The sequence below is a fragment of the Pseudoliparis swirei genome, chromosome 12 (genome assembly GCF_029220125.1).
Source record: "Pseudoliparis swirei isolate HS2019 ecotype Mariana Trench chromosome 12, NWPU_hadal_v1, whole genome shotgun sequence".
Lineage (NCBI taxonomy): Eukaryota > Metazoa > Chordata > Actinopteri > Perciformes > Liparidae > Pseudoliparis > Pseudoliparis swirei.
Window position 1 is genome coordinate 4,440,049 of NC_079399.1, and position 26,162 is coordinate 4,466,210.

A 26,162-nucleotide genomic window follows, 5' to 3' on the forward strand; every position below is an offset into this window, starting at 1 on the left:
CTGGAGGTTAACAGAGTGGAGCACGTGGGCGCTAATCTCCTGAGTGGGTTAACTCTGCGCGTCACGCGCTCCTTCCTGCAGCTCCACACCACTTCTGGCCTGATGTACACCGACAGGAGATAGGCGTGCGTGTGAGTGTGTGTGTGTGTGTGTGTGTGGGGGGGGGGGGGTCTCATGATGACATCATTGGTTGCTCGTGTTGAACACGGCGGATCGTTTCTTCATCTTATCTTTTAAAATGCACAAAGGTCCACTTGTTGTTTTAGCCGATGTGCAAATTGAGCTGAAGTTAAAAATCATTTAAAATGTAGGTGTTTTACATGTGATAATGAATCATTAAATCGACCAATCAAAATGCTGATTATAGCTATGTTTCTTTTGTTTTGTTTTTCTAACGTAATCGTTTATAATCCTTTATCTGACGTTCACTATCATTTAAAGTCAGATTATAACATTGTTCTAATTCTGATAGCCTCGTGTTTGTCAAGTAATAATTCATGTTTATTGAAAAGAAACTAGCATTCCTGTAAAAGAAAAGACCACGCCCCCTAGGATGACGCCGACCAATCACAGTCATTGTAGAGAATTCCTTATATACGTAATATCAACTGATCACTATTTAAATGTGGGATACATGTTTGCACAGGACAGCAGTATTTAGTGTTTGTAAAATTAAAAATAATTAATAAATATTTAAATAATTAAAACATTTACATAGACATAGCATTTTTTAAGGGGATGAATATTTTTTTTAATTAATACAATAAAAACATGAGGAGGGGTCATTCCCAAAGTAAGTTTTTTATAATGAGGGTCAACGAACCGATTTTGAAAGAAGCTTAAATTCTGTTTGTTTAACTCAAGAAATTAAAAGAAAGACTTACCTCCGCCTAAAAATATTTTTGGGGATGTATAAAGTATTTAACATGCATATAAATGATGTTTTTCTTCATGTCTGGTGTACTTATTCAAGATGTTAACTCTGCCTAAAAATATTTATTTGATCTCAAGTATTAACGACGTAACATGTGGACATATGTTCAATAACATGCATATAAATGATGTTTTTCTTCATGTCTTATTGTCCTTATTCAAGATTTATATAAGGTATAAAAATGTTCCGCTGACTTCAATTAAGCAGAAATCCGCTTCCTACTAATTTTTTGGGAAACAAACACACATTTCCTACTGGGTCGTGATTGGTTCGTCACATTCCTTCCTCCTCGTTTCCTCATGAAGGAAAAACTCTTCAGAAATCCATCACGGCGGACACGACTGCGCATCGATCTGTTCCGTCGACCCGGTTTCTGCCGTTATGTTTTTTTGGGGGTAATTGGCTTCACGGTACGAGTGTTTTATCTTCGAGAGAAATGTTTTCTTCCGTTTCCAAAAAAGAAAACATGAAAATAAAACTCTGTCGGCTTGACTGAGGAGGCGCGGGGGTATAAATGCATGTCGTTTTTATTGATTTTAAAGGCCACATTATTTTTCACATTTCCAAAGGAACTGAAGTATCAGGAAAACCAGTGTTTCAAAAAAAATCACCCACAAAGTATTGCGATTAAAAAAAAGAGAAGAAATATACTATTTACAGAGGTTATTTTCAGATACAATATTATGACAAAAAGCTTTTTTTTCCCCCTTTCTTGATTGCTTGCGACACATCAGGTTTATGTGCATATTACGGAGCGAACTCCCCAGAAAACAGACCGCTACTAGACAAGAATCATGGGTGGTTTCTACCAAAAAGAACATAAAGTGCAACTACATTTGATTTTCAGAGTAAATATGGGAAAAAACAATCACTTTCGGGAAAAAGGGACGCGTGCCTCAAACTAGCTCTCACTAAAAATGGAAAAGACATAAGTTAACATGGAGGTTCGATGGAGTTCATGAAACAGCCGCCCGAAAAAGGCGTCGCGCGTCTCGGAATATCGCGCCTGCTGCCGCTTGATTTCTATTTCATTGCATAGGGATCAATAACAAAAATGACTTCCAACAAAAAAAAAATCATGATTTGAATAAATCTCAAATGTGCCGTTTGACGGAAAAAGTGACCGAGAGAGTCGGCGACAAAAAAATACGTCGTAGAAAAGATGAATGTGGGAGTTGTCGGTCATTTTTCTTCGTTCATACATTCAACAGGTCAGTTAATGCTTTTATCTTATATTCTTTGTACCAAAAAAACCACTTATTTCTCTAGTATAAAAAAAAAATGTCCACTGAGTTTTGAGAAAAGACTCCCGATTCAGACGAGGACTATTCAGACTCAGAATCGGACGAGGACTCAGACGGGATCTCCGGTTCCAGTTCCTTCTCCACGTCGATCCAGGAGCGCCTCTTGGCGCTGGGGAAGTCTTTCCCCAGAGCGGCTCGCGTTAACGGCCGAGACGCTCTGGGTTTGGAATGAGGGCTTCTAAAGCCGTTGGGAACGGAGCCGTCGCCCTCGAAGGCCCGCGGGGCGCTCGGCGCCTGCCCGGCTTTAGGAATCCACATCTGCGCCGGCTTCTTCGTCTTGCTCTTCGGGGGCCGTCCCGGGCGCCGTTTGCCCGGCTTCAGCTTTCCCCACAAGCCGAACGTCGCGGTCCCCTCCGGTCTCGGTTTTTTATTCGGCCCGTCTTTATCCAGGAGAGACGTTTTACTTTTGTCGTCGCCGTCGTTTTCCGCCGCGGGGTTTTCCTCGGGGTGAGTGGGGGTCTTCCGGGGCCGGCCTCTGCAGCGGTTGAGCAGGGGGGGGGGGCTGGACTCCGGCTCGGTGGCGGGAGCGGGAACGTCTTTCGCGGGTTTGAAACTCAGGCAGGCGGTCGGAGCGCCGTTCGATCCCCGCAGGCTGCTCTCCGCGACCTGCAGAGCTGCCGCCGCCGCCGGCATGAAGACGGCGTTGTTAAAGAGGGGCGGCGGCTCCGACGCGGGGGCCGCCGCGCCCGGAGGCTTCGGGATGAAGTTTGACGCTTGGACGGTTTTATCGCCTTCTGAAATACGATCGCTTCCCGAATCCAAACGTCGGTCGGGTTCAGAAGAACTCTCCGGTTGTTTCCCCGACGACTCCCCGACGTCACCTGGCTTCACGTGAGAGACGACTTTATCCTCCTCTGCTTTCCGCGGCTCCATCACCATGAGAGTGTAGAAGCCGTGACCCACTGGGGGAAGAAGAAGAAAACACACGTGTAAGAGAACATGATTATACGCGTGGATACGAGACGATTCGATCGTCTTCACTTACGCGGTTTCAGAGACGAGGGCAGGATGAGTCGGCCGGTTTTGGAGCGAATCAGAGGAAGAGAAAAGGACTGCGGCGGCGTGTCCGACGGCCGGCGGCGCGACGAGGCCGGCCGGGCCGGCCCTCGAGCCGTCAGCGACCCAGGTCAGCGTCTGGGAGGCGGCCACGGCGACGGGAGCCGGGGAGCCGCTCTTCTTCTTCTTCTCCTGCGCCTCCTCCACCGCTTTAAACTGTTGACCGCCTTGCGGCGTGGGCGCAGACACCACCACCCGGGGCACGGGCGGCTCCACCCGGGCGCGGCGGCTCACCTGGCGCGGCGGACTTGGCGGCGGCGCCCGGCGGCGCCGACTTGGGCGGCGGCTCGCCGGGTTGGGTGAGAGCCCTTTTGAGGTTGGACTCCAGCAGCGACGCCAGCTTGTTCTTCACGGCGTGCAGCTGCGGCTTCTTGTTCTGCAGCAGAGTCCTGAAGAAGTCCGGCTCCAGCAGCGGCTTGGCCGGCGGCGGCGGCTTCGAATACAAGATGGTGGATTGCACGAGCGCCGCTTTGGACTCCAGGAGGTTGGAGAAGAAGGGGTTCCACTCGGCCTTCTTTTCTTTCACCTTCTGCTTCTCGCAGATGTCCTGCAGCTTGTTTCTGATCAGCGAGCCCGACGAGCCTAAAAATGAAGACGAAAAAAGGTGAAATTTCACATAACTCACGTCTCATTAGAAGACAGATTTACACACACACACAATTTTATTTATCTTGCATTTACGGATTAATCCATAGCTTAGATTTCAAGACATTAAAACACCGATTTGAAGGTACATCGCCATGGCGACAGTCAAAGCTTTGAAGCCTTTACTGCGATCGCATTATTCTCGGCATCCAGACATGTAAATTGCTGTTATTTACAGAAACAACCGAGCTGTGCTGCTCGTTATCCGTGACCGCCGGATGAAGACGTGCGGTAGATTTAACCGTTAAAACGATCGGGTCGGTCGTCGTACACACCGGACAAAAGGGAAAGCTCCTTCACGTAGACGGACTGCATGCAGGTCAGTCTCCTCTTCTTCTCCTCTAGATCTCTGGAGGTCTCGGACAGATTTTGGATTTCCGTTTGGGCCTGAAAACGAAAACGACAAGAGTGAAGACCGGGAACTGGCCAACTTGTGTAATTCTAAATGATGCATCTGTGAAACGGGTTGTGTGGGCTTGATGCGAGTAGATTGAGGAAAACCGGTTCAATAACTAGGACTTGTAATTTCAAGATGCAATAAAACAATTCACTGCTTTGAAGGTACAGAGGCGCGTGTATGCAATGTTACACTCTGATTCACAATAATCAAGTGGAAAGACAGTTATTTAACAACATTTTTTTATTTTTTATTCCACTTTCATCGTTTCTCGAGATGAAGGAGAAGCTTAAGAAATGCACGTCTGTGTTGTACCTGGTCTTGTAATAGCTTCATTGACCCCGTTGACCCCGTACTGCGGCGTTGCTCTCTGAGGGTTGAGAAGAATGGAACAATTCCTATATATATCAAAATTCATGCATTGGCACAAAATCTGCGCACATCGACATTTCGTATATCTTATTCACCCCGACGCGTTTGTTGCCACGCGGACGGCTTCTTTCATCTGAGCGATGGCCGGCTCGTTTCCCACTTCCTCCACGGTCTCGATGTCCACCAACTCATCCTGAAGAAAACACACAAGACGCCGTTTAATCAAACATCTGAAACAACGTTCACGGATTTCTTTCGCATCGCAGTTCACGTTTTTTTTAAATTTCTTGATCCTCACATTTCCGTCCCGCTCTGCACAGAAGTCGGAGGAGTCGGAGTCGGAGTCGGAGCTCAAGTCCTCCGAAGCGTTATCCGGGTTTGAATCTACCTGCGCGCTGCCGGTTTCATCGCTTCTGGTGGTGAGCCGCGCGCGCGCAGCCCTCCGATGTTTAACGAGGGCCGGCTTATGCCGGGCGGCGTTATCCTCGGCTCCGTGCCGAAAAGCCCGGGCGGCGGCAGCTCGATGAGAGTGAAGCCCCGGGCGGGCAGAACACCGGCAGCTTCTCTGCCGCGGGCGCGCCGGCAGATCCGGAAGGACTGAAGAGGCAGAGGAAGCAAGCTGTCCCAGGAGCTGGGCTTTTTGAGAGGCGAGGAGCGACAGGGAGGCGCGCGCGGGCGAGGCTCTTCTGGCCGCGGACCGAGCTGCGTTGGCACGTGAAAGAGAAGAGGGGGAATAATATAAAAAAAGATGGAGGGAATATGGGAATACATGAACTGAAGCAACAGAAATATAGAATGAGAAAGAGAGACAAGTGACACATCATTTTAAAATTTATATTTTTTTTTAGACATTAAATTTTTGTTTAATTAAAAAAGCTTTCTTCTAAAGACTCAATAAGGTATAATGTATCCGCGTTAAAATAATGTTAAAGATAATTTGTTTTGATATGTTGATTATTATTTTGTTAAATGATGAATATTATTGGGTCTTTTGGATGCCACATGTGTCATCATTCACCACCAGGACTGACCAGGAATTTTCACATTAACATCATTTCCAAAACAAGTTTGAAAATAAACAATTAAAAATCTAAAAAAAAGAGTATAAAAGATTAAATAAATGTCACATTCTAGTGTTTAAATGATAATTAAAATATATTTATATAAATGACTAATTTACATGAAAAGGTTAAAATTTAAATTTTTTTTCTTGTCTTCCGCTTTCCTAAGTTTTCCATGAACCCTCTGCTTTCCCCCCCTAGTCGTAAATGGTATATGGTATGGGGGAATTTCGGTATGATTTGATTTCTGGGTATTGGTTTATTATGGTGGTTTGGTTTCGATATATATCTGGAGTTGATTACTTTCCCTCCATCTGTGGAGCAATCAGTTTCAAACTAACGCCCAAGAACAAAGAGCCGGTTTTACCTGGAGGCTGTGTTGGTGGCTTCAGATGAGTGGTTTTCTTTGCGCTTATAACCGGAGGGGCGACCCTGCCAGCGGGCTTCGTGTGCAGAGGATCGGGAGCGGTGCTTTTGTTGGCGGGGTTGGATTTCAGAGAGACTTTAAGAGAAATGCCGCCGGGAGGCATCAGTCGGCCCGTGATGAATGCTGCGAGGCGGTTGGCTGGATGTAGAGATCCCATGTTCCCCAGCAACAGTCGGGCCTGATTGTAGGCTTTACCATTTACCTGTAAAAAGGAAGAAGTGCATTGATATTACGAGAATATTTTCAAAGAAATTACCGATACCCCTTGGAAAAATACCCAGCCCCAACAATGTTATGTTTCGTATGCGTGTGTGTCTATATATATATATTTTATTTTTTAAAATTTAAAATATATATATTTGTTTTTAATATAGAATAAATATATATATGTGGAGTAAAAACAAATATATATATATAAATAAGTATGTAAAATATATATATATATAAATATATATATTTTTAAAGAATTACAAAAAAGAATTAAAAAATAAAGACATAATGTATATAGAAAAAATATCTGAATATATATACACTACCGTTCAAAAGTTTGGGGTCACTTAGAAATGTCTTTATTTTTCAAAGAAAAGCACTGTCTTTTCAATAAAGATAACATTAATCAAAAATACACACTATACATTGTTAATGTGGTAAATGACTATTCTAGGTGGAAACGTCTGGTTTCTAATGAAATATCTCCATAGGTGTATAGAGGCCCATTTCCATCAACTATCACTCCAGTGTTCTAATGGTACATTGTGTTTGCTAATCGCCTTAGAAGACTAATGTCTGATTAGAAAACCCTTGTGCAATTATGTTAGCACAGCTGAAAACAGTTATGCTGGTGATATAAGCTATACAACTGGCCTTCCTTTGAGCTTGAAGAACAAAATTAATACTTCAAATATTAATCATTATTTCTAACCTTGTCAATGTCTTGACTATATTTTCTATTCAATTTTCAATTCATTTGATAAATAGAAGTGAGTTTTCATGGAAGACACAAAATTGTCTGGATGATCCCAAACTTTTGAACGGTAGTGTATCTCTCTCTTATTCCCTTGAGACTGACCTGTATGAGTCCAGATGCTTGGCAGCCCACCGGTTTGGTCCTGGCCTTCAATCTTCCAGCAGGTAACACTCCACTCAAAAAGGGCGTGACTCCAATCTGCACATCGGACTCTACACATTGGGGTTCGTCCTCGACTGCCTCCGCCTCCGCCTCCCCGTCGATGCTTTCATCGGCCAGCTTTTCCTCATCGGTGTCATCGGATTCATCTTCATCAACGTCGCTGGTTTGCGATTTTTTACTGATGTGCAACTGGAGAAACAAGCGGGACATTATTCCTTTTAATTCAAATTATGAAATGGCTACACAAGAGCGTATCATGTTACTCCTCGGTGACTCACCCTGTAGGTGACGATGGAGCCGCTGGGCTTCCGCATGAAGATCTTGGCGATGGGGCGGACGCGGTACGGTCCAACAACGAAGCTCCGAGACAGACGGTTCTGATTCATGCGCTGGCACAGAGCTTCCAGGACCATCTTGCGGTCCTTCACCCACTGACACGCCGACTGGATCTCGATTTGCTTTTTCGCTTCCTTCTCACCGGATGTGGTTCTCTCAGAGGGCCTCACTGCCGGAGGGGGGGGGGGGGGGGGAGGACATAATCAATATGTTGTGGTTACCAACAAGCATGTCATCCAGGCAAGAGTAGAAAATCAAAACGCATACAAAAGGGGTGGAGGATTTCAGGATTTCAGTTGCTGTGATGTACTTATTGCATCTGCTCTGGCTCTTTACCTTCTTTTTTAACCGGCAGAGGGATGGGGGACGTCTTCGGCGCCACATCGGGGGTCGTTTTCTGTGGTTTCGCTGTGGCGTTCAGTGCAGAAATGACATCAAGGATATTGGGCTCGATGGTGAGCTCAGGGGGCGGCTCGCTGTTGAACTCCCTCACACGTGCACACGTCATCAGGCTCTCCAGGTATTTGTACACCGGGTCCTTGTCCTCTTCTCGAATCGGCTGAGAACAAAAAAGGAAAACAGATATTTACACGTAGTAATCTTACAGGTATTATAATATACAAGTAAATAAGTAGTAATAGCCACACGTAAATGGATAAATCAAGTACTTTTAGTTCTAAAGTGTCATGAATAAGAGAGTTCATTTTACCGGTGGGGATATAAAAGTTCCGGTGTTGCGTTTCGTGACCTTTGCAGGTTGCAACTTGGAGAGCACACTTGGAGCACACTTGGGGGTGAAGAGTGGTTCTGGATCCACTTCGTGAGTGCTGCGGTTCCACAGTTTGTTGGCGTGGGAGCCCGGGTGAGGCTGGACCCTGTGTTCTATATTAGTCATCGCTGGGGAGGGATAAAAGCATCTCGTCAGCACGCCTTGAGGGTCGCTGGCCCAACCGGACCAGGAAACAACCGATATGAGGAGCGTGATCTTACAGTAAACGGGTTGGATCGGCGCCTCCCTCTCGCCCACGCCCAGCTGCTTGGTGATCTTGCGTTTGAAGCAGGTGCAGCCGAACATGCACTCCGGCCGCCGGCAGTGGAAGGGCGGTCTGTTGAGGTGCTGCAGGCTGGAACACACGCAGCCCAGCGTGCAGAACTCCTGACCGCACTCGGGTCCCTTCGTTTTGTACGTGGGACACTTGGTTACCTTCCAGACCTGACTGGCCAGCATCTGATTTGAGAAGCAGGAGAGCGCCGTTAAATACGACTTCAAGCCTTTTCCCCCCCGTGCGGCACGCACACGATCACCGAGCCAGAGGGAGCGATGCGTCGCCTCCAGAGATCTCTCGGGGACGCAGATGTAAATAAAATAGAGTTGCGCTACAACTTGCTGTCGTAATCCTTTGTCGTGAGGGGAAAAAAAACAAACATAAAGCAGAAGGCTGAATGAGTCTGGGGGAGAACGTGAGACGCGGTGAACAACAGGTCGTCTGTTCTCCTGCGAGAGCTGGGAGGTGAGATTTTAACCGACAGCTTTTATATACGTCAACAGTAGTTTGTTAGCTAAAGGTCAGCCTCAAGGGCGAGAACATTTAGCGTTGCTTGGAAACACCGTCAGCTGCTCCTCCCTTTCATTGGCTACGACGGTCCACTTGAATGTATCGACAGTATTGTCAAGATTTTAACTCCTATATACAGTAGATATATATATGTACTAGGGCTGTGAAACGATGAAAACATTTTAATCGGCTTAATCACAGGTTTTTGTGGATTAATCATGATTAATCACATATTACCGATATTCTCGGTATATTTTGTGAGAACATAGAGATTTATGACAAAAGACGGATATATACATTTATACATTCTTCTATACAATGGTGCTGCAACTCAGCAGTTATTTAGCAGTTTTCTTCCATATGGAACATTAATACATCTTCATCCGAAACAGAATGTTTAACCCTCCTGTTTCCTTTCGGGTCAATTTGACCCCATTCAATGTTTAATGTTGGTGTTCTTTGGGGTCAATTTGACCCCAGGCTGTTTTTCACTGTGTCAAACATATCAGAAATATCAACTTTTTTATTTATTTAAAGGGCTATTTAGGTAGTCAACAATCAAACATAAAGTACCTCACACTTAAACTTGGGAAACAATATTCATTCTAATAATAATAGCCATTAAAATATGTTAGTATTGACTTTAGAGTAGAGACTGTGTCTGTCCCACGGCCACTTCAATTAAATAAATCAAAAGTAAGCAGAAGAGGAGTCGTACACAATAACCTTATACAAGTTAACACAATTATTTCAGCAGTGCAACAAAATAGGTCTATTAAATGTGGTCTCCTAAATATTCGATCTCTGTCATCTAAAGCTGTGTTACTGAATGATTTAATATCAGATAATCACATTGATTTATGTTGCTTAACTGAAACCTGGCTGAGCCATGAAGAATATGTCTGCCTGAATGAATCGACTCCTCCAAGTCATATTAATACTCACATTCCTCGAGGCACCGGTCGAGGAGGTGGAGTAGCAGCCATCTTTGAATCGAGCCTATTAATTAATCCTCAACCAAAATTACACTACACCTCATTTGAAAGCCTTGTTCTTAGTCTTTCACATCCAACCTGGAAAACACTACAGCCAATTCGATTTGTGATTCTGTACCGCCACCAGGTCCATATTCAGAGTTTATATCTGAATTCTCAGAATTTATATCAAGTTTGGTTCTTAAAACCGATAAAGTTATTATTGTTGGAGATTTTAATATCCATGTGGATGTTGATAATGATTGCCTTAGTGCTGCATTCATCTCCTTGTTGGACTCGATTGGCTTCTGTCAGAGAGTACAGAAACCCACTCACAGCTTTGGCCACACGCTTGATCTTGTTCTTACTTATGGCGTTGACATTGAGCATTTGAAGCGTCTTCCCACAGAATCCTCTTCTGTCAGACCACAACCTCATAACTTTTGAATTTATACTACCGGAGTGTACTCCGTTAGTCAAAAGTTTCTACACCAGATGTCTAACTGACAGTGCTGTAGCTAAATTTAAAGAAGCGATTCCTTCTGTATTTGATTCGATACCACGTCTCAATATAACAGAGGACTCCTGGTCTAACTTTAGTCCGTCCCAGATTGATCATCTTGTTGACAGTGCCATAGGCTCTCTGAGAATGACACTGGACTCGATAGCCCCTCTGAAGAAGAAGACAGTGAGGAAGAGGAGGTTTGCTCCCTGGTATAACCCTCAGACCCGCAAACTGAAGCAACGTCACGAAAGCTTGAACGCATATGGCGTTCAACTAATCTCAAGAATCCCGCTTAGTTTGGCGAGAGTCTTAAAACATATAAGAAGGCCCTCCGTAATGCCAGAGCAGCCTATTACTCATCAATAATAGAAAAAATAAAACAACCCCAGGTTTCTCTTCAGCACTGTAGCCAGGCTGACAGAGAGTCACAGCTCTGTGGAGCCGAGCATTCCTATAAACCTTAGTGGTAATGACTTTATGAACTTCTTTAATGAAAAGATTTTAACTATTAGGGACAAGATTAATAATCTCTTGCCCATAACCAGTGCCAATCTGTTCTCAAGTGGAATGGCCTTGGAAACCGCTGTATGCCCTGGTGTATATTTGGAGGATTTTCTCCTATCAACCGTGACCAATTATTTTCAACGGTTTCTACTTGAACACGTCTACCTGTCTCTTGGACCCCATCCCGACGGGGCTGCTTAAAGGCGTTTTGCCTTTAATTGGCGGCTCTCTATTAGATATTATCAATGTGTCTCTGCTAACAGGCCACGTACCACACTCCTTCAAGGTGGCTGTTATTAAACCTCTCCTGAAGAAGCCCACTCTGGATCCAGAGGTATTGGCTAACTACAGACCGATCTCTAACCTCCCTTCCTCTCCAAGATCCTTGAGAAAGTGGTCGCAAATCAGTTGTGCGACTTTCTACATCATAATAGTTTATTTGAGAAATTTCAATCAGGATTTAGAAAACACCACAGCACCGAGACGGCACTGGTGAAAATTACAAATGACCTCTTAATGGCAGCAGATAAAGGACTCCTCTCTGTCCTGGTCTTGTTAGACCTTAGTGCTGCATTCGACACCATTGACCATGACATCCTGTTACAGAGACTGGAGCAGTCGATTGGCATTTCAGGCACGGCACTAATTTGGTTTAAATCCTATTTATCAGATCGATCTCAGTTTGTATTTGTAAACGATGACGCCTCGATAACCACCAACGTTAATCACGGCGTTCCACAAGGTTCTGTGCTTGGACCAATTTTATTTACCTTATACATGCTTCCTTTGGGCAATATTATCAGGAAACACTCCATAAACTTTCATTGTTATGCAGATGACACTCAACTATATTTATCGATAAAACCAGAGGAGAGCAACCAACTCTGTAAAATTCAAGCATGTCTTAAAGACATAAAAACATGGATGACCTGCAACTTCTTGATGTTAAACTCAGACAAAACCGAAGTAATTTTAATCGGCCCTGAGCACCTCAGAGATCAATTATCTGGTGATGTGGATTCTGTAGACGGCATTGCCCTGGCATCCAACACCACTGTAAAGAATCTTGGCGTTATCTTTGATCAGGACTTGTCCTTTAACTCCCACGTAAAGCAAATCTCAAGGACTGCATTCTTTCATCTACGTAATATTTCAAAAATCAGGCACATCTTGTCTCAAAAGATGCAGAAAAATTGGTTCACGCGTTCGTTACTTGAGACTGGATTACTGCAACTCCTTATTAGCAGGCTGCTCTAATAAATCTCTTAGGTCCCTCCAGTTGATCCAGAATGCTGCAGCTCGTGTTCTCACTAAAACTAAGAAAAGAGATCACATCACTCCTGCACTAGCTGCTCTGCACTGGCTCCCAGTAAAATCAAGAATCACTTTTAAAATTCTTCTCTTAACCTACAAAGCCTTGATTGGTGATGCTCCATCATATCTTAAGGAGCTTGTCGTACCATATTGCCCCACTAGAGAGCTACGCTCACTAAATGCGGACTACTTGTAGTTCCTAGAGTCTTAAAAAGTAGAATGGGAGCCAGAGCCTTTGGTTATCAAGCTCCTCTTTTATGGAACCAGCTTCCAATTTCAGTCCGGGAGGCAGACACAGTCACCTCGTTTAAGAGTAGACTTAAGACCTTCCTCTTTGACAGAGCTTATAGTTAGGGCTGAATCAGGTTTGCCCTGGTCCAGCCCCTTGATATGCTGCTATAGGCTTATAGCTGCCGGGGACGTTTAGGATGCACTGAGTACCTATCTCCTCTTTTTCTCTCCTTAAGGATGAATTTTCATCTCTCAATCACACGTTACTAACTCTGCTTTCTCCCGGAAGTCCTTTTGACTTTCGTCTCATGGGGTCATCGGACCCTATGAGACGGCATAGATCCTATCTGCCTGATGGATCGTCTGGGTCGTGGAATTCCTGCTCATGACTACGCCACTGTCCTGTTGAGACTCCGCCCTTCTCCTCCCCACCGCCATCTGCCTGATGGATCGTGGAGGTCTCCATCGTGGAATATGCCTACTATGAACTATTCATACACTCTGTCATATTCATTGAATGTATTTTAACTCTAAATCTGTCCTTCTGTACACATTACATCTATTGCATCTGTCCATCCTAGGAGAGGATCCTCCTCTGTTGCTCTCCTCCAGGTTTCTTCCTTTTTCCCCCTGAAGGGTTATTTGGGAGTTTTTCCTGGTCCGATGTGAGGTTTTGGGGCAGGGATGTCTATGTGTACAGATTGTAAAGCACTCCGAGACAAATTTGTAATTTGTGAAATTGGGCTATACAAATAAACTGAATTGAATTGAATTAAAGGTAACAGGAGGGTTAAACAGAACATTTTTCTCTTGTTTGTCAACCATTAACTCCACCATGATACAATCTAAAGGTGGACAGATTGACAAGTGACTTTTTTTGCTCGGTCCCGATGCGCGCACGGAGCTCTGTGGCGCGCCAGGCGGAGATCGATAAGTGTTAACGCAACGAAGAGACAGAAATGACATGCTGCTGTGGAGACGATCAACAACAGGCGTTTAGTTTAATAAAAGAACAAAGGCGTGCTCTAGAGAACATGTCAGGCGGGCCAATCTTTTTAATGTCATGCGATCTACCAACACTACGCCGCGATCGACTGGCAGGTCGCGATCGACATGTTGAGACCCTGATCTACAGGAAGTAAAAGTCGTAACAAGGTTTCCGGAGGTGAACCTGCGGAAGGATCATTACCGATGAACAGACCGTCTGCATGAGAGCGGACAGAGTTCAGATTGAAGTGGTGTATTGGAAGCTCATTTTGCAAGTGACTTTTTTTTCGTCCCGACGACCAACAACAGACGGATTGGAAGCTCATTCTGCGCATGCATTAAATGCATAAAAAAAAAAAAACTAGTTAAACCTGAAATTGAATTAACGCGTTATTTTTCACAGCACTAATATGTACATCAAATATGCTTGTAATTGTCTGGGTGGCACTAGGCACCTTCTACAAAGCGGCCATACGGTGGAGTTACATCTGTCATGTGACCCTAAAAGTTGTTTGTTATATTTTTGCTTCTTCCGTTTATGTGAACGAGTCTGAGAACGAGGCTGGACCGACGGCTGGGAGGCGGGGTCAAATCAAACGCTTGACGGGTATTTTTATCTGGATTTTATACTGGGAACCGGGATCTGCAGACGACGCTGAAATCCAGTCTCAGCGATGAGGCTGCGAACAGCTCGGGAGGCTGAAGACTAGACCTGTAAGACCCTCACATGACCAGACGGGGTTCACACACACGTTGACCAACGCATCTCCAGGACTTTAAACCAAATTTCCGTGACCAAAACATTTCGTGAAATATCGGTGTATAAATGAGACAAATGAATGAGAGACAATAGTTGGACTAAAAGAATAAATATTTATAGAAACGTTTGAACCCTGAAGGGTTATTTGGGAGTTTTTCCTGATCCGATGTGAGGTTTTGGGGCAGGGATGTCTATTTGTACAGATTGTAAAGCACTACGAGACAAATTTGTTATTTGTAAAATTGGGCTACACAAATAAACTGAATTTAATTTAATTCTTTTAATTAAACTGTGTAAATTAACATGCGCCTATATCACATTTCCATGACTTTTCCAAAACTTTAGGGATGACATTTTTTTTTCACAGACTTTTTCAGGCCTGGAAATAACAATTTTAAATGTCATGACTTTTCCAGGTTTTCATGACTGTATGAACCCTGCTAGACAATCTGGACTCAAGTCAGCCTAAACATCCTGTCGTCTAAATCGGCCTACACTTGTACAGCATGTAGCTTACCTGCTTAGTCAGCAAACCAGCCAGAGCCACTGACAGTCGGTCGGTAGTCAGCTGAGTTCTGATCAGACCTTGGTTCAGGGCTCCGAACTCCATCTCCGTCAGCCGGACCAGGGACTTGTTGAGACCTGCTCTTTGTGTCAACTGGTAGCTCTGACCGCCGCTCGTCGCTGGTCTTGGGCCGGGCACTGGGAGGAATGCGGCTAATCTGAGGAAGCGGGACGATCCGATTGGTGTTGTTCATTTTATATATTAAAAATACAAAAAATAAAAAGAGCTAGAGCAGAGAAAAGCAAAGAAATTCACAACGGAAACGGAGCCCTCGAAAAGCTTTCCCCGACGTCGATTGTGCAACATTCACACCTTTCAAGTAGATATTTATAAAATAAAGATATTTGCTCTCAAGAGGAAACATTCTCAGAGGATTTAAGACATCTGAAAGTGAGAAAGGTGATAAATATAACCAGTGATACTAGCATTTGGATAGATAAGACATCGCTGGTAACAGCTGTGAAACTCTGGATGGGCATTACAAAAGGAAACTCATCGTAGAAAATGAATAGAGTCATAAGTACGTGCTAGATACTTCATATCCATGTCATCAGATAAGAAACATTCGTAGAACGATGTCAGTCAAGAAAATAACTTGGAGCTTAAAATACAGGCCGATTAATAGATCAGTTGATTGAAATACAATAAATTAATTGGGGGCAAAAACACCAAACGAGGATCAAACCAGGAAGTTAATCCAAGTCGAGACCCTAAAAAAAAAATGAAATTACAAAAACACGAGCGTACCTCTGCGCTACCGGCTGCAGCTTTGAAGACGCGGGCGGCGGGGTGGACCGCGGCGCCGCCTGAACGGGGCTCGCCGCCTGGGGGCCGGCCAGTGGAGGCGCCGGCGCCGCCAGGGCAGAGTAGAGGAGGGGCTTGTGGGAGAGCGGGCAGGGCCGGTTGGCCGGCGAGGGGGATTTGGAAGCGGCTTTCCGGTTCTTGAGCACGCTGTCCAGGGTCTTCACGTAGCTGGAGCTCTTCACCGGCAGCTGATAGGCCACGGAGTCCTCGGAGCGCGTGGAGAAGGCGGCGGCGCGGTCGTTCATGTACTGGGCTTCGCTCTCCAAGTACTCGTCCAACATGTTGCTGCTGAACGCAGAGAGGTTCTTCTGGGATCCTGAATCAAACCCAGAGCACACGCGGTTGGTTTCAGTACGGTGGATCGGTTGGTATTTAGCGCCATTGCGTGATTTAAATAGAGACCACGAGAACCGTACCGTCGCTGATGGGAGGAGATGATTCTGTCTTTCTCGTGAACTTGTTCCTCCATCCCTTTATTTGTGTCATGTCACTTGTCTTTCCTGTCCGGGACGTGAAGGATAACCCTTCATCTGTGGAGGAACCAGCACAACAGTATTCAATGCGTCACAACGTTTAGAACTCCATTGACAAAGAAAACACACGCACGTTTATTTAAGTATTCAATATGTTCCCTGGAGCTGTCAAAAGCGCCCAAAAGACACATCTCCATTTGTGCGTTTCATACGCAACGAGATAATAGACCCTATCCGTCAGATGCCCGGTCAACAAATACAGGAACTCGACTTTAAAAAGGATTGCCGGGAGTAATTTAATCACTGCAGGACATAACTTTCCTTTCTCTGAACTGGAGAATAAGTATTTATGCTGAAGAACTTGCAGTAAAACTTGTATTTTATTATTATGTCGTTGTGACAGAAGGTCAACGGGACAAAAAGGGGCCGTTTGGACAAAGCGCTCCGGGATGATTTTGTCCCGCTGCCATAAACAATTTCTAATTAGCAGAGCACCACGGCGCTGGCTCTGCATTGACAATACCTTCACACTTCTGAGTCCTTCCCACACGTCGCAGGGGATTTTATTGAGATCACAAATGTGGTACATATTTTATAGCCACGTGAGAGCCTGAATGTTCATATTGTTCCGATGATTGTCGTCCAATTACAAGTTTATTGTTTTATGTAAATGTGTGTGTGTGTGTATGTATATGTAGGTACATGTGTATATATGTAGGTATATATATATGGTTCTCTGAAATAAGTTTTTTTGTGAAATTATAGGTTAGGGCACTTATAAGCTTGATAGTTTCAGCCTCGACCCTTTCGGTCAGCCACTTTCATATTTTGCTGAATTTTGATTTTTGTATATTTTGCTTATCAAAATAAAATAAACATACCGTATTTTTTGCACTATAGGGCGCACTTAAAAGCCTTTAATTTTCTCAAAAAACGACAGTGCGCCTTATAATCCGAAGCGCCGTATATATGGATTAATTCTGGTTTTGCTTACTGACCTCTAAGCGATTTTGTGTGGTACAAGGCGCTCACGGCGCTAAGTCAAAATGTTTTAGTACGACTTTGGTAAACTACAAAGCCGCACCGCTTGCAGCATTACGGCTACCGTAGCCAGGAACGTCGCGGAGTAATACATACTGTAGCGACCCTGGGTCAGGAACGCTACGAGACGTAGATGGCTTATAGGGTGTTTATTCAAGGAACATAGAACAAGCTACTGTTGGCGTAGCCTCGCCAAAACGACAACAAACCGCCGTGAAACCTCAAAACCAGCTTCACGTCTGCTCCGGGTCATAGCTCCGATCCGAACCCGCGAACACAACAACACACACACAACAACATCACTCGCTGTCCAATCACAGACACGCCTCACAGCTACCAGCTCGTGAGACGTTCAGTTACATCCGGACATAACATTTCCTCAGTCCGTTACAATACTGTGCTTCGCCATAATATTACAGTGTGTGTAAAAGGATCCCAAAATACAACTGAATAAGGTTGGTAGTTATTGTGAATACGCTCATTAACGTTTGAATAATGTTGAGAATTATTGTGAACGCGTTTAATAAAGTTTGATCGACTGACTTATCTGACTGTTTTTTTTCCGCTTAATGCGCCTTATAGTCCGGTGCGCTTTATATATGAAAAAAGATCGAAAATAGACCATTCATTGACAGTGCGCCTTATAATCCAGTGCGCCCTATAGTGCGGAAAATACGGTAACATAGAATCCGATATAAAAAGCTATTTGTTTTACTGATGAGAGGAAATGAATGAGAGCCTGTGAACGCCACCTAAATGCATTAATTAGATCTCATTATTGTGTATGTTTTTAATAACACGTGAATAAAACAAAGTATAGATATCTTCTAATTGGCTAGTTTCTCTTTATAAGATAATATAGGGTGATGCAGAAATGCCAGTAAACGCAAACATCTGCTCTTCTCAGGCCTGTAGCTGGTTCTACGGGGGATTACGTGATTAGTCGCAGACGCTTCTTCCAGCGCACGTTACACAAAGCAACGTATATTTGTAATCGCCCTCGTGGATTCACGCGTCTCCAGGCGGAGCTAATTAAAGACACAGGACGTACCTTCAATAAACAAACTGTCAAAGCTCAGTGCAACTTACCGCCAGGAGACAGATCCAGCGCCTCGCTTTTCTCTGGCAGCTTCGGGGGAGGAAGCGGCAGATGAACCCCGAGATACTGCAGGTCGATGCACTTCACTGGGTCCAAGGAGCTCAACTTCATGCCCACTAGAAAAAAATGCCAAAAAGGAGGAGAAAAATAACACTTTATTACGTCGTCTCGCCTACTGAACCGCGGGGGGGGGGGATGAGTGTGTGTGAACTCACCCTCCTGCAGCACAGGATGGATGACCTGTCTGTGTTTGAGGACCCTGAGGTCCTGCAGCAGGACGGCCTCCGAGAGGGCCATCTTCTCCTCGTCCGTCTCCGGGATCTCATCCGCCGCTGTGTTTTCTAAGGAGCGTGCACAGGGGATTCATTGTTGGTGAAATGAAATAGAAAGCAGGTGGTATAACATCCACGGTACAGCACAGGGTTCTTACACATTTTGACCAATGGATTTACATGACTTTTCCATGACTTTAAACCAAATTTCCATAACCAAACTGAAATCTCGGTCTAAACATGAACAATTTTGAAAATGTTGTGTATTGAGAGCTATCGCCGGCTTATATTTTGAGCGTCTTTCTTTAAAAAACATATAAATTATTTCAAACTCTGCGTAAATGAACATGTGATTATAACAAATTTCCATGACTTTTCCAAAACTTTGATGATTTAAGTTATTTCCAAGACTTTGCCAGGCCTGGAAATGACCATTTTAAAATTTCATGACTTTTCCAGGTTTTCCATGACCGTACGAATGCTGACAGCAGCTCTGCCACCAGCGCATTAGTCAGACGTGAGCCGCGTGGAAAGAGGTCTTTGCGTCGCTTACCTTCTTCCCTCCACCGCATCGGAGTCTTTGGGGAAATTGGAGAGGCCGCTGGCGTGCCATTGGCTGGCTGGTCCCCAACGTGAACCTCAAGAGCTTCCTGTCACGTAGGAGACGAGAAAAGCTTTAAAACACTCGACAAAACTTTTACGAGCGGGCACCCAAAATCATTTCTGGTATCCAACAACCCCCCACCCCCCCCCCCCCATCAGATAAGTGCATTGCAACTTGTGTTAGGCAATTGGATACGGTTTTACCTTTGAGGTAAATGACACAAACAGCAGGCCCTCTACATCATCCAGTTCTGGTTGCATAGCGACAGTCAATGATGGACTGTGGTATTCCGTTGGGGAGGTAGCTGCAGGTTTCCACTCTTTTCCCCGCGAATTGGCCCAACGTCTATTGATCCGCTTCCTCTTCTTCTGGGACCCGGGCGATGACTCCGGGGTCGGCGGTGAGGTCGCGGGAGCGACGCCCATTGCATCGCGGGGCTCTTCTTCGGGCTCGTCAAGCGGACATTTTTCGACAAGCATGAGCTCCCCGAGGGCATGCTTGCCTCTTAAACAGGTGACGAATGATTCATTCTTGGTGGAGGAGGTAGACATGATGGGCTTCAGGACCAGTCGGGTGGCTAGCTCACTGGGGAAAGAATCGGAGACGGCGGGAGCCTTGATGCTGGAAGATAGTAAAAAAAGGAGTTCTTGTTTGTGGCTGCTAAACGACTAAAAAGGGACAAAATATGATATAATAATGAAACTATTAACCGGGGATGGCAGGCTATGTGTCAATGGTATATATATATTATAATTATATATAATATATAATACATATATTATATATAAATATAATACATATATATATAATATATATATCTATTATATTATATATATAATTTGCAGCAGTTTAACTGATGTAAGACCACCTGTTTCCCAGGTTATGTCTGTATACGCGTTGTTCCATGTTTAGATTATAACATGCCCCAAATCCTAAACCTGATAATGCGGTGGTGGGTAACAAAGGCAGCCAGAGAGACAAGACAGTCGGGCTGAGTGATTGATGACGCTTAGTCATCGGCGACTGTCTGTAATGCGATCCAATACAACAGCCACGCACTAAACGCTGACTTTGAAACTCCATATAATCCATAATTTTGGTTGGGAATTCAAAACGGGTGTAAATTCAGTCTTAAAGTGAGCTCTTGAAAAGGAAACTGCAGCGGATGTTTGTATACCACAGTAATAATAACAGGATTTTTGTTTTGGTTATGAGTTTTTCTGGCTGTATCGCCCCTAATTTTTCCTATTCAGAAACAGCCTCCAGTGCAGGTGAGGTAAATTAGCGTTTTGCTACAGACACTGAACACACTGCATCTGGTCCTTGTGCATAAATGTTTGTTAATATGCTGATGCGAGTGTGATGTCCATAACAAATCGACTAAACCAGAGCCGTCCGTCTGCCAAACATTTTGCATCGAGAATAAAATATTTTTGCTTTGCCAAAAGCGGCACAAAATATACACTTCCTGGCCAATTTCTTGGGTGCACCTACAATGTAAAACAATCCAAGTCCGTCACATATTCTGCATTCATCACATTTATATTGGCCGCTTTTTGCATTATACGTTTATTAATGTTGTTGTACTGCATGCGTTTCACATTCTCTTCCCCCTGTGACATCTATAAATAAGATCAAAACATTAGGAAACCCGTTGAGTGGATGACCGGCAGCACGGGCTTTATCTGCTAAATCTTCTTTTCGGGAAAAAAAAAAGAAGATGGATAATAGAGCATCACCACTCTCTTTTTAAAATGCTACAGAGAGAAGTGTTTTACTTTCATATTTTGGCAATGAAAGCACGGCTCGCAGTCAAGGAGCGGATCGGTTTCATCAATCGAGAGAGAGAGAGAGAGAGAGAGAGAGAGAGAGGACCACCTCTGTGATTAAACGATAATAACCCGTAATTTCTGAACATTAAGAATTATTAAGGATTGACTGTCTCCCTGTAGAGTGAGCAGAACACTGGTGTTGGGCTCGCTCTCTGACTGGTTTTTTTGGCATGAAAGTTTCAGTGAAATGTTGCCTAAGCATCTTTAAAACATAAAAAACACAATATTATTAATATGAATGTTGTTATATTGTTCTTGTCTGGACAGATTTTTTGCCGTTTAAAAAATACTTTTCTTCTTGTGTATAAACTCTCATTTCTGTAGTGCTACATGTTGTATATTATTTAAAATAAGAATAAATCTAGTCAACGCCACTGTAAGTTACAATATTTAACCCTCCTCTGACCTTTGGGGTAAATTTGACCCCATTCAACATTTGACGTCTCTAAAAAAATGATTGGCATCATTTTTTTTGCTTCATATTTCATGACTTTTCCTAATTTTTTGGGGACACCTGGGAAAACATAAAATGTGTTTTCAATGTCCTGAACACAACTTGTACGCATCGGTGTTCTTTGGGGTCAATTTGACTCCAGGCTGTTTTTCACCGTGTAAAACATATAAGAAATATCAACTTTTTTATTTATTTAAAGGGCTATTTAGGTAGTCAACAAACAAACATAAAGTACCTCACACTTAAACTTGGGAAACAATATTAATTCTAATAATTTTCTGGAGGTTTTAATTGCTGTGGTAAAAAGGGTAAAAGATGTTAGTAAATTTGAAGGTAACAGGAGGGATGTCAAATGAATATCTCCCAGACAAGATGAATCAAAATGGAAATTATTATCTAAAAACGTAGAGCTGTTGGATTATTTTAGATTTGACCGGTGCACATAATAACGCGGTGGATTGTACATCAATGTGTTTCATACATAAATAAACTCACCTCAGATCCACAACCTGCTCCGGGTTCTCATTTGGTTCAACGGGTGTTATAATGAAAGGCCGAGTGTCCGCCATCAACAGAGGTGCGACGACCCGCTGCAGGCGGGGGTTGTTCCCGTCCTCCCTGAATCCTTTAGCGAACGGGTTGTGCTTAATTTTCAGCTGGGTGATCAGAAAGTTCTGATAGGTCGTCACGGCCATGAATTCGGTTTGAGGGAAAGTAAAAGTCATGCTCTCCGGTCCCAAAACCACCGGCTGGGCGGACGTGGGCGCGGCGGACCCGTTTGGGACGGGTATCACGTGCAGCCGGGGGATGTAGCGGTGCATGGAGTGAAGGACCACGTGCCCGTCGAAGTCTTGAGGGTGATTGGTCAGTTTGAGCCTGGAGAAGGACACCATGCCGCTCATCCAGTCGGAGCCGAAGCTGGGCGAGTAGTGGTGGGAGTAGGCCCGGATCAGACCCTGGCCCTGGTGCTCTGCCGCCGCGGTGAGCTCCCATTTGGTGGAGCTCCAGCGATACTTGTACTGGTCCGCCGGAACGACGGAAAGGACCAGAGTGTACTCGCGCTCGGGCTCGAGGCCGGACAGGTGATACCTGCAGTACGGGAACATGCGGCGGCCCGGTCTGGTGAGAATCATCTCCGTCCCGCAGCCGTAGAACTTCTTCCACACGCCGTTGTTCTCCAGGGTGACGCTGACGCCTTTGAAGGTGAGCACCGCGGGGAAGTCGGTTTTCACGTTGACGTCGCCGTGCGCGGTAGACGGCCACAGGGTGGCGGGCGGCGCCGACACGCAGACGAGGATCGCCCCCGCGGACGCCAGGGAGGCGGCGGGCGGCGCCGCGGCCGGCTTGGCCGGGCTCGCTTCGGCGGGCGTCGAGAGAGCCGAGCCGCGGTCGTCGCTCGCCACAGAGACGGCTTTGTTCTCGGCGGTCGCCTCGCTCGGGAAAGGATCAGGTCGCGCGGCGGTCGGATCGAGAGGAGTCGAGGAAGAGGCGGTCGTGGGAAGAGGAGCGCGGGAGGGCGCGTTCGCCGAGCGCCGCTCCGCTTCCTCCGACGTGCAGGGGGCCTCCATCGATGTGGGCTCCGGGTCGGTGGCGGGCATCACCGACGGCCGTCTCGCTTCATTCGCCTAACAGAAAACGATACGTTTACGACAACGTTAACAGCGATGTTTCGCGGGCACAATACACATCAGAGCTAATTATTAAATATTAAAATAATCTGACAAAAGCACAAGATGGATTGTAAAAATGACGACGAAACACAAACGGAGGCGAAAGCTATGACAATACGTCCTCAAATACGATATCAGGAAACGTAAACAATTTAGCTAATAATTGAGTTCTTGAAAAACAACAACAGGAAACAACCCTAGTGGTGTTATTTGAATCATCCTTTAGAAAGTCTTGGCAAAAACAAACGTGCAAATATCCAGCTCGTCGTAGCATCCGTGGCGCTGCAACGGATAAACATGCCCTGAATGTACAGTGGAAAAACAATGAAATGTTCACACAATATACTAAGTTAAAAGACATTAAATCGGTGGATTCTCACAGCTAGAGCGCACCAGATCAAATCTCAAGATGTCTCATCTGCACGACTTCATAGAGCAGCTCATTGGGTCAACGCTCCTGAACAATAAATCAGCTCCTAATGGAGAATATTATGATTTATTTACAACCACGGGCCATGTCATATGTGGTCCTTCTAGGAGCTTGCGGTGACTTGATTTACTGTGCAAACGCATGTAAAAAAAAAAATGCATTTATTAACTATATCTAACATGCCATGCTGGATTTCTTTCTTTAAAAACCTGCGTTATCACCATGCAAGTGTGGCTTCGCATGGAGAAGATGGTACTTTAATTGCAACTTTATAGAATACAATGCACAAGGTGATAAATGAAATACACCAGGTAAAAACAAGAAGTAGGACTTAAGAGAAGACACCAAAACAAATCCCCCCCCCTTAAAAAACACCTATATTTGACTAATATTATATTATCAAATAACATAAAGGGAGTAACGTTAGAGTATTTTTTTGTTAAAGTTTCAGATATAATGTGGAGACCACCTCGGTGTGACCGACCAACAGCCTGCGTGACGTCACGCAGCTGAGCACGCGCATGCACGTTAAGTCCGGATAACAGCCTCAAACGGGACATTTCCTTGAATAAATAAAATAACGTGTCCATCTTTTCATCTTCGACGACCGAGGAGAGGACACGAGAGAAACGTCCCTCTTGTTTTTGTGTCGTCATGCCCTCTCTGGGTCAATTTACTAATCACACGGAGGCTGTAGTCTATAAAAAAAAAAAGGTGTTTACCGGCCGAACGAAGCCGTTAAATCGGTCGCCGCCGTTGAGTTTACCGCACAAACTCCCAACGGTTCTCCCGTGTAACTATTTCACCTCTTTCTTAATAAAAAAAAAAAAGCCACGCTGATAATTTAAGTTGTTTAACAACAGCTTTTTCTTCTTCTTCTTCTTCTTCTTCCTCACACACCGCAGAAAAAAAGGGAAGGCCGTCCGCTCCGCCACTCACCCGCAAGTTGTAAAAGTTACCGGTTTTCTACTTAACGCCTCACCTTTTCCGTCATCGGTTGCCGGGACGCCTCGTGGCCTACGACGGCGACATAACCTCCACGTTTACGGCAAAGACTCCCAACTGTTGCTCCGCGGTCGTCGTCGCCGTCGTCGTCGCCGTTTCAACGGGGGCCTCCTCGGGTGAATCCCTCGAACGTGAACACCAACTGGCAAATGGAGGCCGAGAGCCACGAGCCTCCAAGTGTGCTCGCGCTCGACCGGCCACGAGCGTGCACGCCAAAGCGAAGCCAAAACGCGCATGCACGTAGGAGATATCGGCCCCCCTTTCAATGGCGCGTGATTCCCGGGCCGCCTGTGCGAGGGAAGCGGGAGTCCACTATCCCGGAGATTTTTTTTATTTTTTCTCTCTCTCTCTCTCTCGCTTGCTCCCACCTCGGGCTCCAGTCCGCGCGCGCAGGACAACTCTGAGCAAGTTTGCGCGAAAAATATTTCGGTTTTTTAAAAATAATTCCCGATTTAAAAGCACGGACTCGGGACTTGTATCTCCCTTTTTCTTTTGTATTTCCTTCACTTCTTTTTTTCCTTTCATTTCTATTCTCACCCTCTCGCACACACACACACACATCCGTGCTCTTGAGCGGTGACGTCACACGTTCACCATGGCGGTCGAGCTCCCTGCAGCCAATGCGCAGGCTCCCTCCGGAGGACTTCACCGGACAGTTGTTTCATCATGGTGGCCGGTGGCTCGAGAGACTTTGACCCAAAACGAGGCGCAGATTGATCAAAACAACAACAAAGTGGATTCGTAAATGTAGTTAATGCCCCCCCCACCGCTGGTAACCATGAATCAAAATTGACCCGCGTGATCCTAATCATCACTTCATATTTACCTTCTTTTTTTTTTTAATGAAAAAACGCTGCAAAACCATGTTGACTGGCGTTGTTTCTCTAATAAATATGATGAATACAGGTGGATAATTTAACCAAACAAGCTAATATATAGCACATATTAACCTTTAATCCACGTGTGTGGTCTTTATTGAGGACATCGTGGACTCAACTCGATATCCCATTCAGGTGTTTTTATTAAATCTACTTCCGGAACTACATCTTCCATCCACACTGATGTCTAAACTTGTGAGATATTCCGCATATTTGCCACCACAAAAAAAAAGCTCATGCAGGCGACACTGGGCTGTGGACACGTGATGGCAGCGCGCATGTCCGAGCAAGATTTATTGTGTCTTATTATGACTGAGAAATAATAAAACAATTTTAAAAAACGTGTTGGTAAATTTAAGTTTAAAAATAAAAAAATAAATGTGAGGAAGATGTCTCATATCTGATTCAGTGGCGGTGACAGGAGGGGGTTGGACTCTCCAAGTAAAATATATTAAAATAAAACACGGGAATAAATATGGCGAGTGCATGCGCGTCACAGCTGTCGTGCACGAGCGTGAACACACACGGCGGACCAAGTGAAAT

At 44.8% G+C, this 26,162-nt stretch overlaps 2 protein-coding genes and 1 long non-coding RNA gene across 3 annotated transcripts; all 3 read right to left on the reverse strand.

Annotated features, from left to right (window-relative positions):
* Positions 1 to 1,443: 1,443 nt before the first annotated feature.
* Positions 1,444 to 4,387, reverse strand: LOC130202997 (neurofilament heavy polypeptide-like). Its single transcript, XM_056428896.1, has 4 exons — positions 4,215 to 4,387; positions 3,529 to 3,876; positions 3,224 to 3,343; positions 1,444 to 3,140 (listed from the first exon to the last, which is right to left on the reverse strand). The coding sequence occupies exons 1-4, from the start codon at positions 4,252 to 4,254 to the stop codon at positions 2,260 to 2,262; spliced, it is 1,389 nt and encodes a 462-aa protein (XP_056284871.1). The 5' UTR covers positions 4,255 to 4,387; the 3' UTR covers positions 1,444 to 2,259.
* A 141-nt stretch (positions 4,388 to 4,528) lies between these two features.
* On the reverse strand, positions 4,529 to 5,119 carry LOC130203075 (uncharacterized). Its single transcript, XR_008833429.1, has 3 exons — positions 5,007 to 5,119; positions 4,804 to 4,901; positions 4,529 to 4,706 (listed from the first exon to the last, which is right to left on the reverse strand). It is a non-coding gene; the product is annotated as an uncharacterized LOC130203075 (long non-coding RNA).
* Positions 5,120 to 5,187: 68 nt separating this feature from the next.
* Positions 5,188 to 25,256, reverse strand: magl (MAX dimerization protein MGA-like). Its single transcript, XM_056428897.1, has 16 exons — positions 24,719 to 25,256; positions 22,132 to 23,261; positions 19,554 to 19,971; positions 19,300 to 19,396; positions 18,690 to 18,815; positions 18,465 to 18,590; positions 16,278 to 16,391; positions 15,805 to 16,177; positions 15,010 to 15,214; positions 8,652 to 8,889; positions 8,371 to 8,558; positions 7,998 to 8,220; positions 7,604 to 7,830; positions 7,266 to 7,514; positions 6,137 to 6,398; positions 5,188 to 5,327 (listed from the first exon to the last, which is right to left on the reverse strand). The coding sequence occupies exons 1-16, from the start codon at positions 24,728 to 24,730 to the stop codon at positions 5,188 to 5,190; spliced, it is 4,128 nt and encodes a 1,375-aa protein (XP_056284872.1). The 5' UTR covers positions 24,731 to 25,256.
* Between the last annotated feature and the right edge of the window lie 906 nt (positions 25,257 to 26,162).